The 16,938-nt window shown below is 37.6% G+C and overlaps 1 protein-coding gene across 9 annotated transcripts in view; it reads right to left on the bottom strand.

The window, feature by feature from the left end:
* cep89 (centrosomal protein 89) overlaps positions 1 to 16,938 on the bottom strand; it is a 53,471-nt gene that overhangs the window by 28,758 nt on the left and 7,775 nt on the right. For 3 of the 9 annotated variants that reach the window (XR_006844504.1, XM_046401108.1, XM_046401275.1), the window contains exons 9-17: positions 15,673 to 15,723; positions 15,039 to 15,122; positions 12,750 to 12,853; positions 11,724 to 11,839; positions 10,977 to 11,157; positions 10,815 to 10,871; positions 9,568 to 9,735; positions 8,261 to 8,402; positions 4,801 to 4,890 (exon numbers count right to left, since the gene is read on the bottom strand). Coding sequence is in view for 7 of the 9 variants with exons in the window: in XM_046401108.1 (XP_046257064.1) it covers positions 4,801 to 4,890; positions 8,261 to 8,402; positions 9,568 to 9,735; positions 10,815 to 10,871; positions 10,977 to 11,157; positions 11,724 to 11,839; positions 12,750 to 12,853; positions 15,039 to 15,122; positions 15,673 to 15,723 (993 nt within the window). In the remaining 2 variants the exon portion in view is untranslated. Of the gene's footprint in view, positions 1 to 354; positions 494 to 2,257; positions 2,492 to 4,800; positions 4,891 to 5,310; positions 5,376 to 8,260; positions 8,403 to 9,567; positions 9,736 to 10,814; positions 10,872 to 10,976; positions 11,158 to 11,723; positions 11,840 to 12,749; positions 12,854 to 15,038; positions 15,123 to 15,672; positions 15,724 to 16,938 lie in introns of those variants that run through there. The other 6 variants (XR_006844496.1, XM_046401437.1, XM_046401525.1 and 3 more) reach the window with 5 other exon arrangements.

Raw genomic sequence — 16,938 nt, 5'->3', positions numbered from 1 at the left:
GCTGATGTTATACTTCAGATTAATTAAATCACAAAAGTGAGAGTTTATTTCTAGTTGTTTTCTTACTTCTAATCAACACCTTTAATCAAATTTTAACAGGATTCAGGATTCCCAAGCTTGATGAAATGAAGGTCAATAAAACAGTGAAGGTTCCAAAGAGACAACAAAAGAACCATTCTTGTAACAGCTAATGATACTAACTCAGGATGATGCTGAGTATAGTTACTGTGACAGACACACAGTAAAAAAGCAATAAAGAGCTGAGACAAGTTCTCCAGTCCAATCAGCTGCAGACAGAAAAAATAAAAAGTAACAAAAAAGAAACAAAGAAATGAGAGATGGTAGAATACAAGAGCAAGTCAAACAGTAGAAGGAGATTTTATTCTCTGCCTGAGTTGGCAGAACTGTTGGACAGAGTGCTTGTCAGTGGAGTGCTTGCCCTGCTGGTTGTACCGTCTGACATCTACAGAACCTTGGCTTTTATCTTTCTGAGCTGAGTAGGAGGTTCCATTAAAAAAAGGGGGAAAAATAAAAATTACTATACCGACCATATGGCAACCCTGAATATAAAGGAACACTTGTTACTCAAGATAATCCACACTCTACACTGTCAAGGGACTCTGTCACTATTTAAAACAGTAGTGTCAGCAACGTATAGTTTATCAACAATGTCAAGGCTTTTGCAAAAGAAATGCAATCTAAGAGTAGAGAGGAATTTTGAATGGGAAAAATAGTCATCTTACACTGACGTCAAACAGTACACGTCATGCAATCCTGTGACATGCTATATTTATACACGCACTTGCTAAAATATTCAACATTTTCAGGTGTTTGGAGGAGATGGAGGGGCATGAATTTTAATTACACATGAATAATGTAGTCACATTCTGCCCTCTCTTTAGAGCACACATTTATACACAATCACTATCTGCTCAATTCATAAGATTGCAACATGCCTTACAATTCCTATAGGTTCATGAGAAACAAATGTGAGCTAGAGGTGGGTTTTAGTCAGTCACTAAAAAAAAGAACTGTGGGATTTGTTGGCTTTTCAGGTTGGTATAAGAGATGACAGCCAGAATGTTGAATTTATATTCCCATCTCAGAATCACTGAGCTGCTGCTGTGAGGATGAGCAAGTTCAGCAGCCCCAATGAGCTGCAGTGAAATATATTAGGCACTGTGCACTGGAAAATTTGACTGAGGCAGGTAAAAAGGTAAGGCCAATAATGTATAACATTTACAATTCAATTTGGATGTGGTTCAGGGAATATATTAATCAAGCTTTACAATGGAACATTTGCAAAAAGCCTTAGTGAACTGCAGCTACCATCTTGTGGAATTTTATTATCATTTCAACAGTGTGGCCTTCACCAAGTCATACAAGCTGAGAGTATCTTTGAGGTCATCAGACATGGAGGGGATGGGAGTGAGTGTTGGGCCACATTTTGGTAGGAATATACGACATCTGGCTCAGTCAGATACAAAACAAATCTTTTTGGTTAAATTTAATACACTGGGCCAGCTGGTGGGCTGTTTGTACATTCTCATCTTTTCATGGATGTTTTCCCATTTTGAAAAGTTGTGAATTGTTAATAGATGCTAAACTGCACTACCATGAGACCTTTTATTGTATATTCTTACCATTAACTTGTCGGACATGTTTTTTATGTGGGTGTCAAGTTTTGAAGCAGTAAGTCACAAGCATTATGAGTTATTTCCTCTTTATTTCTTATTTACCTTCCATAAATGAACATCATCACAACAAATATTTCTGATACTTGATGAAGTTCCCTCTGAACCCTGAGCAGTCGCTGGGCTTTATTGGTTTGTTTGTTTGTTTTTTGGCCCTGTCAAATTTTTACTTACTGTGGGCTCAATTCGTCGTGCACCTTGATGGAAACACCACAATCATAGCAAAATGTAACTCATCATTGATAATTTATTAAAAAAAATCTTTCTCTCTCTCTCTCTCATTTTATATATGTATATATAGATAGATATACATATATACATTTTATATATACAAACATTTTTGCACAAATGTTAGCAGCACTGGCAAAAACAGCCTACAGTTCACTAGACTTTTGACTGCATCTGAAGTGCAGAATTTATTGTTCTTTACACGTCAATTTGTGCAATAAAATTATTTAAGGCTTTTTGATATTTTTCCTGATGGAGTTTGTCACACATGATTTGTTAAAGGAAATTTTAAAATCCACCGCTGATTTTTGTTTTGACAGATAAATGTTGCAATGTTTTGTTTGTTTGTTTGTTTCTTTAAAGAAAATATGCCTTTTCAAACCTACTGCGTGAAAACCACAAGTGAATAGCAATCTCGACTTGCTTTGTGCTTTTTTCCTACATAGGTTAGGGTTAGAGTTATTCTGATGCCTGCAGTGTTCGATTGTGATGGCAACACCTGGCAGGTTGAAGAAAGGACTTTCTCCGGTGCAGTGGAAACCTCCTCCTCACCATGTCTGTAAATTTGTCTCACAAAGTGAGCAACAGAATGCAAACATGATTACTTTGGGCAATGCTGAAACAATAAAGTTGGGGGGGAAACGTGAGCAGCATCTGAATACACACTGCTCACAAACTGTAAAATTAGGCTGCTGATCAAATATGAATCAAGATTTGGTTACTATATAACCTGTTTCTTTCTTCAAATGTTTTCAGAGACACATTTTAGTGAACATTTTAGCTGTAAATTAAGAACGTTTCTTATCAAGCCATCGCATTCAAAATGGACACCGGGAAAACAGATAGGGACTCACATGCATTAACATGCATGCCATGTCAGACTGTCTGCCACACACACACACGAAGGGAGTGTGACATCATTCTCTGGTCAGGACGCTGTTACTCCACTATATGAATATAATTTCTTGCTATATTAATGTTTGCAGTGCAACCTTCTGGTGTCTTTGTACATTACAACCTCATGATTTAGGACTAATTTACTGCGTTGTAGCAGAGCTATTATAGTAAATGTTTAGAAACCTATGTTGAAAACATTTCCTAAACCATTTACAGCTGAAGTATCATCACTGTAGGAGAAAAATAATTCCACCTTTAAGTGTCAGTGTCAGTGTCAGTTAATTTCCAATTTATCTGGTAGAGAATGAGACTCATGAAGTATAAAGGGAAGAAGGAAATAATGTCCTTCTACACATGTAACATTTACAGCTCTCTTCTTTCAATGGTCTAATCAATACCAATAGAACTCACATTCACACACACAAACGCGCACTTCTTGCTCTCTGGGCTGTTGCTATAGAGACACTAATTAAATTGTCAGAACCACTGAGATGTTTTTCCATGCAGTGGCTTGAATGACGAGAACTGCTGACGGCTGGAACACACAGAGCACTGGCCCTAGAGCAAGGCACTAACACTGTCAGATGAATATCTTCTTCACATTTGGCATAACAAACAAACTAACGAATAGAGAAAGGCAGGACATCGGTCTACCACAGTGATAACATTAAAACCAAGAACAGCTGTCGCCGTAGAAAATGTCTCCATGGTGATTTACTAGGATACTCTCCATTTTATTTCTATTGAAAGACATTAAATCCATGTAATTTTTTGTCACAGAATGGACCAGGAGAAAAAGAGGTCCTATCTACAATTAGTTATGAACATACTTGTGCTGATTTTCTTGTCTATAATAAAGTTATGGTAGGTCTCTTTCTTTACATCATTCTCGCCAGAAACTTGCAGTTGGATTCTCTCCCATATTACCTGAATGCAGCACTGAATGAAGATATCACTTACTACTTTAGACCAGGTAAACTTAATTAGGTTGCAGCATAATTAGTAACTATGCTGCTTTTAAACTCAAACTTCTAGATCAAAATCGTGCCAATTTGCTACAACAAGCTGCTTACCACCCTTGTGACCTACCATCTGTCTGCACACTTGCTTCTCACTATTCATCAAGTTCTTTGTACACAGTGCTGGCATTCCCCCCAAAGCTTACTTTGTCTACTTGAAACAGATCCTTCTGTTTAAGATCTGCTCATTGCCAACAGGTCTCAGTCTTTCATATCTGTATCACATACAGTTTAGAAATTTAACTTAAAATAAAAGTATTTGGGTACATTTCCAGTTGACAACAATCAATGTGTAATTGCATTTAAGGTCTTGTTCACTGACACAGATGTAAGCAAATACATAACTAGAAGTGGTAGCAGTGTCACAGGGACACTCAATGGACCAAAGTCAACCACTGTTGTCATTGATGATCATTATCTTCACGCTGAAATTTCAACCATGTGGCATTGATTGTACACTCTGTTAAGGAGGGGAATATAAAGTCCTAGAGACCCAATGAGCTCATCTTGAGAGAAGGCAATCTGAGAAAGACAAGTGTTCTTCAATTTACGCTTTCTGAGTGATGGAGACTGATAGCAGATGGTTTATCAAGTGCAGTGGAGTAGGCTGATCAATAGGAAGTAGATTGAAGGGTTATCTTGGGCAAAATGAAATTCAGGTAAAATGCAGAAGCCACCAACCGAGTCAAAATTGTAACCTCATAAGCCACCCTGGTGTCAGTTATGTATCAAAAGTAGCATGGTCCATCTTTGGAACAGAATATACTGAACTTTGAAATTTTTTGGTTTGACAGATCTGGCTAACCCAGTTCTCTATATACTAAAAGACAAACCAATAACCAATGTAAATCACTGGGGTTTACATTTTCAAAAACTATTTTATATGTGATTCTCATGATAAATGCGATCTGTCAGGGGAGTTGATTGTAGAGTGAAAGTGATGTTTGAACAAAGGAACTTACTTTGACTTCTTCTTGTAGTTTGCCCAATCGAATTGTGCCATTCACAATCTTGTTGACGAAGCCCTGCTTTTCCTGATGAAGAACTGAAGCCTGAGGAGGTAGAGAGGGAACATGGGAGGTTACTGATCTAAGACAGAAACAAGGGTGGGGGAGTGGGGAATTGTGGGGCAGACAGATGAAGGAAAAAAGGAAAAAGTGTTGAAACTGTTTTAAATTTACAATATTCATGTGTAAAGCACAAACAGCCTATTGTCAGTTTGTTACAAGCAATCGAAGACAGAACTGTAGAGAGGTGAGGGCAAATAAGAATGAGAAGCGTACAAACAGGATACTTGAAAATGTAAAAAACCTACAATCACTCATTATTAAATTAGTAATCAAAGCAATAATGAAATATCTGTCACTGTAAAAACTAGAGGTAATGCTGCTGTTTTTAGGTTAGCGAAAATTAACTCCAGCTTGTGCAATATAATGGGCGTAAATGATTGCAGTGAGAAGTCAAAAATTCACCTCATTAAGGCTGATATGGATTTTCTGTCCCTACTTTCCTCTGCCCCTAAAGAGTAGCTACAAATCTGCAAAGGTATGTTAAAAAACTTGTTACAGGAAAGTGAAAACTGTGTTAAATTAAACCCAAAGTAAATGGAGTGCATTTGATTTAAAAGCCACTTTTTATTTTCAGCATCTTCAATTTCAATTTATTTAAATTTATCTCGATGATCTTAAACAGATTAATCCAAGAAACTGTGCCTTGAAACTGTTTCAGCCACTGATTGCAAAATTAGCAGTTTGGTTTAAGGAACCTACAAACCTATACATATGTTCAATGTAAAATGATGTGAGGAGACTGCAAACTTAAATCTAAATTGTAAGAAGCTTTTGTATTATGCCTAAAAGGTGAACATCAGCACGTGCATGTCTTAGATAATAACATAAAAGCTGTTATCCCGGGGGTCCAATATGGTGTCAGTCTGACCTACACATGATGTAATCTAAAAAGTTAACAAGACAAGGGTCTGTTTTTAATAGTTTGACAAGCTGTATCTTATGGCTCTAACTGTTTCTTCACCTAACACTGCAGAGAACCGGATGAAATTCGCTGGCTATCTCAGGGGCATAAATAAATAAAAATGGCACCTCTTTTTTATTTATTACCTCTATAATAAAAAAAACATATATTAACTATTGAGCTAGTGACCATTGAGTATTTAACCATTTAGAGACTCTCAGAAGCCAACTAATTTTAACTAAATTTAAACTAAACAGAAATATTGTAAGGGTCTTTTAAAGTGCACTTCATCAAAGTTTTATTCAAGACGTTTTGGCACATTGTCTTGCACACTGGGCCACCACAGAGGGCAATCATATTTTATCTACCATAAGGGCTTCCTAGAGGGCACAATGAGGGTCTATCTGAGTCTGAACCATTAACACAGAATACTACTACTCATTTGGTCACTGGCAAATATATACTTTATACCTATTACTAATCTAATCAGGTATCGAGGATCTGGAAGAAAGAAAGGTGCTATTAATGGAATGTAATTCAATGCCCCACAGCCACAGCAAGACAAATACATTTGAAGTTTTCTGTGATTTCATGCTTTTTCTTGCTGAAAACAGATGGAATGGCCAAAAATATACAAGAAAGAGAATCTAAAATAGTTAGTAATAGTTAATAGATAGTACTAGTCATTCATTTCGCTATGAATTGCATCAGATGAAGTAAAAATAATCTTAACTGATTAAAAGTTTTGATCAAAGTGAAGCCTTCATAAAAACTTTTTCTTGTTTTAATTTTTAGAAGCTGTAAAAGGCTCCTCCATTTCCTCTGTGCACTGCACTGTGAGTGTCAATCAACAAGCCTACAAAAAAGGTCAGTTTAACTAACATTTTTGAGATTATTTAATCTTGCTTTCTACTGTCAGCGCACTGCCTTTTCAAAATAGTCAGGTCCCCATTAAAGTAGTACACTTGCCAGCTTGTGGAGATTTTACAGTCTTTGGAATGTCCAGTTTAAATTCATGCTAAGAAAAAAAAAAAAAAACTGTCCATCCTCTCTTTTATTGATGTTATATAACAACAAAAATGGGTAATTACCGATCATCATTGCGTTCAGTTTGTACTTATCTCTTATTAAATTTTAAAATTTTCACTTAAACACACTGTATGTAATATTTGCTGCTGGTGGCTCTCAATCAAACTAATGAAAACAAAACACTTAATTTATGACACGGCGAAGTAGTGTGGGATTATAGTTATTGTTATGCTTATGTTCGTTATGATCTGATAATTGTTGGAAACTTTTGGAGTAACGTAACAACACATAAGGTCCAAGGTTAACTAACTCTCTGTCCACTGTCCTTGAAATCATTGTAGACTATGAAGATTAAATAACTTTAATTATTCCCACAACAGAGAGAAAATTTTGACAGCACATATTTTTACTTAGTAGGTCATAGCAGGAAAAGCGCAGGGGAGACAAATTTCATTAATACTCACAGAGTTCCTTCAACTGTCCCACTAAGCCATGACAGATAGCCAGCACACACAACACAAGGACCTTGGAACTAGCTCACAATAACACCTGTGCATTTTCTGCTATAATGTCAAAATGTCTCAGCCAGTGGGATGTTTAATCAGTCACACTTATCAAATCACTTGCAGTTATTTGCAGTATCATCTTTGCATCTCACTAAGATGAAGAGTGCACTTCAGGTGACAAGGAAACTGCACCTGTTGAATAAATGAGGCACATGACTCCAGGTGCAAAAGCAGTGTTCTGTTTTAAGGAGAAAAGCATTTTGCCTCTGTGGAACACCCACAGTTGCTGCACAGCTGCTTTTTACTTCTCAAAAGCTCCTGAGTAGCTGTTCTTATGTAGAAGGCAGCTTTATGAGGCATTGTCCAGTTTGTCTGCACTGTTTTGTTCCTGTAGCGTTTGACTGGTTCCCATCTGCCAGTTTATGTTCTGGGAACTAGCCAGCTCTCCTTTGGTTGTTTTTCTAATCTTAGCTGCATTAACACCAGTTACAAGTTGAATAAATTACCCAGTGAACTGTGTTTAAACCCTGCCTACTGAGTTTTGGAGCATTTGAGTTAAATCATCTGTTGCCAACTACCTGAGCTGGCAACATTACATACACTACAAACATTGCAGCTCCAAACACAGATGCAATTTATCCTATTTTTCTCAATTTGCATTAATTTTCAAAACCTGCATTTTACTATTTGTAAATATGAGATAGAGCAGGAAATTATTATAAACAGAGGATTACTTACTAGTTAGTCAGTTAATGTATTGCAGACATAATCTGTGTGTTGATATGTATATGTTCCAAAACTATCATGTATAATACAATAGTGTGAGACAGTCTGTCTGCAGACTCAAAAGTACAGTGTGTAATATCATATGTAGCATGTGTACCATGTGTAATAAAATATTCTTTAACACTTGTACCATCTGCAATAGTTGGTCTCTCTCCTTGGAAATGTGCTCCGCCACAGAAAGGACAGCTCCCATGTAGTGCCGTGTCTTTTCCTCTTTCAAAACACACTCTTCCTTATGTCGCTTCAATACACTCATCCTCCTCTCAGCCTCCCTGGATGATGCAGAGACAACAGATAAAAAGAGAATAGGTAAAACCGAATTAAAGCCAGTTAGGGAAGAACAAAGGAAAGAAAGAAAAACAACATGGAAAGGAAAAGGAGGATGGAAAACAGGAGGACAAGTGGAAAAGTGAAGGGGAGAGATTTAGAAAAAATGTAGGACAGAAAAATGTATTGGTGGTTAATAGGAAGGAACTAAGCAGAGAGAATAAAAGAGACAACTGGATGATAGCATGAAACTGCCATCCTGGTGTGGGGGCAGTTGAAAACAGTGTTGGTTAATCAAACACCCTCTGACAATCTTCACACTTCAGAATGAGAATGTTCACATTAATCTCAGCTCAGGTCTACAGGGACCAGAGAAAGGTTCCACAGAGCAGAACAGATTTCAGAACATCAGTAATCACTGACAAAAAAAATAAACGGGCACTGATGGAAAATAACCTGATCTGAATTATGGTAAGATGTGTAATACTATTGAAAACCACTCTGGCAACTTCAGGTTATGTCTGTAATGTGTGTTAAATAACCCTTCAGTATTGCAACTTTCATTATCATTTTATTGGCACTTTTTGTGTAGACTGGGCAAGATCCCAATCTTTAAAAATTGGTTGAGTATGGTGATAGTGGTCACACTAAGATATACTGGGAGTGATGTGAGGTCACTAAACTAACAAGAAAAATTAAGGTGTGAACTGTCCCTTTGGCACAACGAAACTAACAACAGATTAAAGGAGATGGCAGTCAAACACAGTTTGTTCTTCCCCTCTGTGCATGGACAATATCTGTGAAGTGGCTTTGAATAACCACATTTTTCACCTGTCAAAAATGAGAATCATGTCCCGGTGATCTTACTTTATATAATAATATGAACAACCCCGTATGAATCTTAGAAGACTTAGAACTATCTTAACATGAGAGTGTTGTCATTAACTTTTAATAATATGGGAGTCTTTGAGTACAGCTGGATCTAGACGTGGTTTGTTGATTAAAGGGCTTATCACTGCCTCCTGTTTGAGGGACCATAGAACATAAATAAAACACTGGGGTATTGTCAAATACCTCTTTAAGATGACACAATGGGATTGTGACCAACTGTCATGTCATAGGCTTCATGTGTAAGATGCTTTCAGTCAAAGAAAGTGGAAAATTTAGTACCTGTTGGCTTGTTTTTTGAGCTCCAGCTCAGCCTGTGTTCTCTTTAAATCAGCAGTCAGGTTGGCTTTGTCCACAGACAGACTCCTATTCTCCTCTTGCAGGGTGGACAGTCTGAGAAGCAACTCATCAGTCTCACTCTTATTCCTACTCTCCTGCTGCTTCAGTTGCCTGATAGTCAAGAGCAGATTGTACAGCACATCACACCAATAAGCCATGACATTATGACCACTGATAGCTGAAGTGAATAGCATTGATTATCTCGTTACAATGACACCTGGAGGTGGGTGGGATATATTAGGCAGCAAGTGAGTATTTTGTCCGTGAGGTTGATGTGCTGGAAGCAGAAAAATGGGCAAGTGTAGGTTTGAGCAACTTTGAGGGCCAAGTTGTGATCGCCACACAACTGAGTCAGAGCATCTCCACAACTTCAGTTATTGTGGGATGTTCCTTTCTGCAGTGGTCAGGACCTATCAGAAGTGGTCCAGGGAAGGAAAACTGGTGAACCGTTGACAGGATTACGGACGTCCAAGGTTCACCGATGCATGTGAGGAGCAAAGGCTGACCCACATAGTTCAATCCAATAGAAAAGCTACTGTAGTTCAAATTGCTGAAAAAGTTAATGCTGGTTCAGAAAGAAAGGTGTCAGAATATCGCAATTTATTGTGTATGGAGCTGCATATCTGCAGACCGGTCAGGGTGTCCATGCTGACCCATGTCCATGACCAAAAGGGTCTACAATGGGCGAGTGAGCATCGGTATAATAGAATCCATGCCTTCAAGGAGCTGTTTTGGCGGCAAAAACTGATCAAAATTAGGCAGGCTGTTACACTGTTATGGCTGATTGGTGTACAACATGACATCTGGTGCATGATGTACCACCTCAGAGATATGTCAAAGATATTAATAATCCTGAGAATGTGCACCCATTATACTACTTATTTTGATTATTTTTATGAAATCTGAGTTTCTGCCAAAATCCCACTGGCATTCTTTCCTACCCCTATAAAACACAACTAAAGCTATGACCCTGCTCTACCTCATCAGCTTGGGAAATAAAATTGAAAATGTAATGCTTCAGGTGCTCCACATGTTTGCTCTTCTTCCTGTCTTGTATTTGCTTTAGCTGTAAATCAATTTTAAGCTGAATTAATAATAAACTGAACTAGCAAAGAACTGTGGTGAATGAGAATATAGAATGAGAATTTTGCACTATTTACTAACTTGACTTAAATAAGACTGTCTGTTACCAATATGCAGAATACTGTTCCATGTCCAGTGTGCAGGTCTTCTCTATCTTGTTCTCACTTCATAAAAACAAAAAGAGCTCCAGCTCAGATCTGTTCTTGATACTGATTAATTCATCTTTTTGAGAAAGAAATATTTGATAAAATAAGACACTGCAGCCGTACCGTTTGAGTTTCCCAGCAATGTTGCAGTGTTCGTCCCAGGTGATGGCATCCTTCAGGTGGGCCTGCAAAACTTGAATCTCCCCCATATTTTTCTGCACCTCCCCCCTGCTCTTTTCTAGATCCTCCTGTAGACGCTGCTTTTCCGCCTCTAATAACATCAGTTGCTTTGACACCTTGGAAACTACAAATGGAGTGAGAGGAGGGGAAGGAGAGGTGGGAAAGTAAAATGTAAATGCAGGGCAATAGTGAAAGAGAATTAATCCAAAAGTTTCAAGTTTTCTTTTAGTTTTTGACTTCTCAATTTTAAGTACACATGGTTTTCCTTGATATCTTCCCCTATGATGTCCTTGAAAGAATTGATTGAATTTTTACTCTGAGGGTCCTATTTTCATGGTGGCAAAAATCAGATGCAGATATGTGGTGCTGTATGGTCATGTTGTGTAGCTCTGCACCATTCAGCCTATCAGTCATTGACCCACTGTGGTCACTCTTTTGACTGGCACAGCTGTGTGAGAGCGATGAGACTGGTGATGTGACTGGCAGAGAGTGCATTTGTTAATGACCACACTCTCTCATCTGTATTCATGCAGCCTGTTTACACTTTCCTCAGCTGCACATTCATGAACCAAAATATCATATGTGCTTGAAGACACCCACAGTTAGCGCACCCAAGATGCACCACTCTGTGTGTGTTTGCTACATTTGCATGATTAAAATAGGGAATTAGTCTTTCACTGTACCAAGTACCTTCTGAATGGTGTCTGCTGTGGCTGGCCTTGGCCTTAACATGCTGAGCCTCGAGCTGTTCAATCAGAACCTGGTTTTCCTGCAAAACCAGAAAGGCCTGTTGTTGTAGCTGATGACTGCAGTGACAGAGAGTGAGAGAGAAACAGGGAGAGAGAGAGATAATATATATTTTAAGCATATAACTGGAACACAAATCTGCTGTGGTAACATAATGTGGCAACATGAACAGGGCACTTATCAGACAAAAAACATGATATTACCAGCTTGCCTTACTTCAGTTGGAGTTGAATGTGCTATACCTTTTTGAAAATGTCATAATTCTTGCAGTCTAAATTTATATGTACAGTCAAAATCAATCAATATGCAGTTTACACAAGTGTGATGTGAAAGTACTTGAGTGCATATACACTGAGAATGGACTGTTCAGTGTAGGAGACATCATACAAAACTTAACTTTTATTTAAATGAACAATATGTGCGTATTTGTATATTCTTGCTTCAATTGGGGGAATATATTATTGTATACAGTAAGTATACAAGATTTAATTTGAAATCTGTGATATAGTTTAAAACCTGTAGTCCCTGCCTGTCTCACTTGAGATTGTGATGTCTTAATCATGAATCAGTTGTTCAGAATTCAGTTGCTCTTAGTAAGAATACCTGACTAAGGCATTAATTGTAAATGTATGCAAATTTGTGTATCAAGACATACATGACTGATGTCTTATTCATTTTTTACATTGTTTTTGAGCCAATACTATGATTATCTTGGAAATTAAAACAGGATGAGATGTTGTTGTTGACTCCTGTTGTTTTGCATAAACTTGTCAGAACTGCTTAGAATGAGTGGATATCAACATCAACATTTTCAGCCACATTACACTATAGATTTTTTTAATTTCATTATTTCAGAAAGATAATAAAAGTAACATTATATCATCACTAAATCGGGAGAAAGAGTGATGACAGTCAAACAAGCACTGAGAGTGTTTAGCCCACACACACAATGAGTATATTTTTTCATACCAGTCCTTCTCCCTTATCCCTCTGATATTTGCAATTTCATCATGGAGTCTCTCATTTTCTTTGATGACCTCCTCTACATGAACACGCAACTTCCTCACCTCCTCCTGTGGATAGCAGACAAAGACATATAAAGAAAAATAAGAGTGAAATTAAGGCGAAAAAGAAATATTCTGCTTTATTGCCAACCCTCTGCCAAAAAATAGAGTTGGGTGTTCTCCAAAGCCATAGTATGGGTTAGACATTTATCTTAGGGTTGAACTCAAATTTGTACAGTAGCTGGCCCTCATTTAACCGGGGCATATCACAATGGTAAGTTTTGCTGCATAGATAAATTCAGATCAAAACAGCCCTACTGACAAAATCATCATTTCTACAGGATATTGACATAGAGGTACTATTCCAAGCTTTCTGTTTCCACAATAAAACAGAGCATTTAACAAACAGAGGGAGAACTTATGTTGCAAAAGACATAGTTATTCTGATTTCTTATTCTCATTTCAGTAACATAGTTTTCTTATTCTGATTTCTTATTCCCAAAGAGATTCTTGACACTGTTCATACTTTTGTTCTCATTTTCCACCACTGCACCGCAGCTCACATGAGATGACCTTTAATTTTAATTCATTTTAAAAATATAAACTCAAGCCTTTGTTGTCTTTTACAAACAGAACAAAAATCCACACATTAGCCTCTATGATTAGAAATCCAACATTTTAACGTTAACTACCAATTATCCTCAATATAGGCCCAGCGAAGTCATGTAACAAAAGAGGGCTGTACTAATTTAAATTTGCTTTGTAGGACAGGCTCCTGTTCATGCTGCTTGCTTGCATCTTTTCATCTCTCTTTTTCATTAATATGGAACTGAATTAGACAGTGGTCTGCAGATTGTCACGAAATGCCTTTATGGTGCCTATTTGTCAGTACAAGAGAGCGGTGGTAAGCCTGGGCAATAAAACAATATTGAGGTGTGCAGGCGATAGACTAGCAATAAGAAAGCACTACAATGAAAACACATATTAAATAAATACAACCTGTCTTATAAACAGCCAATCATATCCCTCAATCTATGAGTGACATGCAAAAATATCATATAACTGTTACACAACAGCCGGCACGGTGATGCAGTGGTTAGCACTGTCGCCTCATAGCAAGAGGGTCCCAGGTTCGTGCCTGCGTGGGTTTTCTCCGGGTACTACGGCTTCCTCCCACAATACCAAAAATGTGCACATTAGGTTAATTGGCTACTCTAAATTGCCCCTAGGTGTGAGTGTGAGAGTGGTTGTGGTTGTTTGTCTTTGTGTGTTGGCCCTGCGATTGACTGGCGACCAGTCCAGGGTGTACCCCGCCTCTCGCCCGTAGTGGCGGGTGGGATAGGCTCCAGCCCCCCCCCCGCGACCCTGACGGATAAGCGGTATAGAAAATGGATAGATCGAACTGTTACACAACACATGACATGACATGTAACAATACATGTGCATAAATGAGTGCAGGGGTGAGGAAATTGAAAAAAAAGACAAGGTGACACGGCAATAAAACAACTTGTGGAAATCTGCCTATGTGAGACAAGCTTCACAGTATGGCAGTGTTTTGGTTAGAGGCAAATATTGTGAAATGCATTTCAATTAACAAGTGAACACAACTGCAATGTTCTGTCCACAGCTTGTGGGCATTAAGTAGTTGTGTTTATCATGATAAATTTCCCAGTTAAGTCCTGCATAGCGGGAAAAAAATAACCTTTTTTTTCCAAATAGATTCAGCTTTTTTCCCTTTTGTTTCCCTTTGACAGCTGAAATAACTTATTATAATCAAGACATGACAGAGTTTGTGCTTGCTGAAAGAGAAGTTTCCATCCATTCCATATCAGTTACAAGAACAGTTTTACAACTTACTGTATATATGACATACTGTTTAGTCATTTTAACCATTGTTTCTACCCAAATTCAAATCAAATCTAATAAAAAATATTGTTTTTGACACTATCATTAACACAATTTTAACTATTTCCTACCTTCAAAAGCAAAGAATTTCCAACATTCTTATACAGTAAAATCACTTCTATTAAAAAAAAATACATATGCCTGAAAGTTATATTTAAAAAATGCATTTAATGGCACTGGCAACACAAGTGTACTAATCCCATGCATTGCATACATCCAAAGCAGCATGAATAAACCATTTTGCTGTTGATGTCTCCAACAAAACAGCCCATGTAACTGATTACAGATAATGAAATGTCAATATCAAGAAGCTCAAACATATGCATAAAATCTCTCATGCAAACTTTACCTTACTGGTTTGCAGAAGAGTATCTTTTTCATTCATCCTGTCCTCATAGGCCAGCAGGAGAGGAGATAAATACTTCATATCAAGCTGCAAAAAAGAGCAAAAAAGAAAAGGACAAATCAGCAAAATCAGGTCAGGTTGCTCACTGTCCACAATGACTGGAATCCTGAACAAAAAGTTCAAGCTTGTTTGCACCTGGTATGGTTCAGTTCTACCAACCACTGTAAGTACTGGCCACAGTAGAACATTGGAGATATTGGAGATATTGGTGAGAGCTACAACAGCACACTACGGATGACATTCTGATTTGGTCATTTCTGAGATAAAGCACATTCTCTGTGAAATTATTTTGTGAACCTGGGCATGAGCTTCCGGACAATGAAACTAGTTTGTATCAGCAAACCTAGCATGTACAATTTCTCATGTTAAATCAGTTTCATGAGGTAGAGACAGAGGTGGGAAAGACCAGCAACAGTAATCTACAGACCAACCATTCCAGCATAATTGGCACTATCTTAACCATATTAAAAAAGGACCAGACAGCTATGTAAACTCATAAGATCAGTCAAGTAAATGAACCAGCCACTAGGTTAGACTACTGTACCAATGTACGAATATACCGTATATAGATACTGACCAGCCAGGGAGGAGGAGATCCTGTCTTTGGTAACCCACTGATTCTGGAGCTCTAGAAGAGACACAGTGAGAAAGAGATAAAAAAAAAAAAGGAGAAGGAAGGAATTTTGGTCACTGAAGAATTTGTTTTACTTTTGTTGTAAATAAATAAATAGAAATAATAAAATAATAAAAAATAAATTGTTTTATAACCAGAACACTAGGGAATCAAATGTAAATGTTATGCAGTACTTTTATTTAATTGCCGCTTTTATCCAAAGTGACTCCCAGTGCTAAACTCAAGTGGTACATTGAAAAACAATATTTTTTTGTATTCTGTATTTTTTGTATTCAGTTGGGACATTGTTCCACCTATGTTGAGCCAGGACCGCAGGCAGTCATGTTTTGTTTGTTAAATTTTGTAATGTTTTTGTGATCTGTGGAAGAAGAACAGGTTTAATTCTTTCCCAGATATTCAAACTGAATCAGACTTATTCTAGCTCTTATTATTGCATTTTGCCCTCATAAAACTACTCCCTAATCTTTTCCTTTATCTTTCTTCCTTTGACAAACCACACTTCAGCTGTCAGTAATGAGGCCTAGCAGCTACAAAGGAAGCAAACTGGTAGTGATGAGAGCAGGAGATATCTTGGTGTGAAGACACAGCGTGAGGTAGCCTTACGTCTGTAATGAGAAACACACAACCCCAAAAGGACAGACAGTCACAGACATGAACAAGAAACCCCTCTGGTGCAACGAATCAGATGGAAGGACAGACAAAAAGAAAACCTTATTTCACTCAGAGGGGTTTTGGATCATAGGGAGATTTCTCTTTCAAAGGCTTGGTTAATAAGAAATGCATTTTTTTTAGTGCAAAGCTATGGAAATAAAGCAATCTACTGGTAATAGATTCTGTATAAAAGCTCATTAAATCTGACTCATGGGAGAGGCCATAAAAGAATAATAGTACAGAATAAAACACACTGAAATTTGTCTTGTTGGTGAACAGAGAAGAGAAGGAGAGAACAAATACAAATGTTTTCATTTAATTCTGGCTAACTGAGCTGGAGCAAGACACACTAATTCATAAAAGAAAGTTTCCTGGAACGATTTGCTTGCTGCAGGAACTCTTCTGTAGATAAGCTTTAGCCATCTAACAAAATTCTCCAGAGCAAGGCATGAACCCATTACCATTTTGTGGGGGCAGGTATTGGAGGGCTCATTCATATTCACAATTCATTCTTCCTCAAAAAAATGCTCATAACATTCTGTACCAAACCACTGAAGA

The sequence above is a fragment of the Scatophagus argus genome, chromosome 1, assembly GCF_020382885.2.
Source record: "Scatophagus argus isolate fScaArg1 chromosome 1, fScaArg1.pri, whole genome shotgun sequence".
NCBI lineage: Eukaryota > Metazoa > Chordata > Actinopteri > Scatophagidae > Scatophagus > Scatophagus argus.
This window is presented reverse-complemented; position numbering and strand designations above follow the sequence as displayed.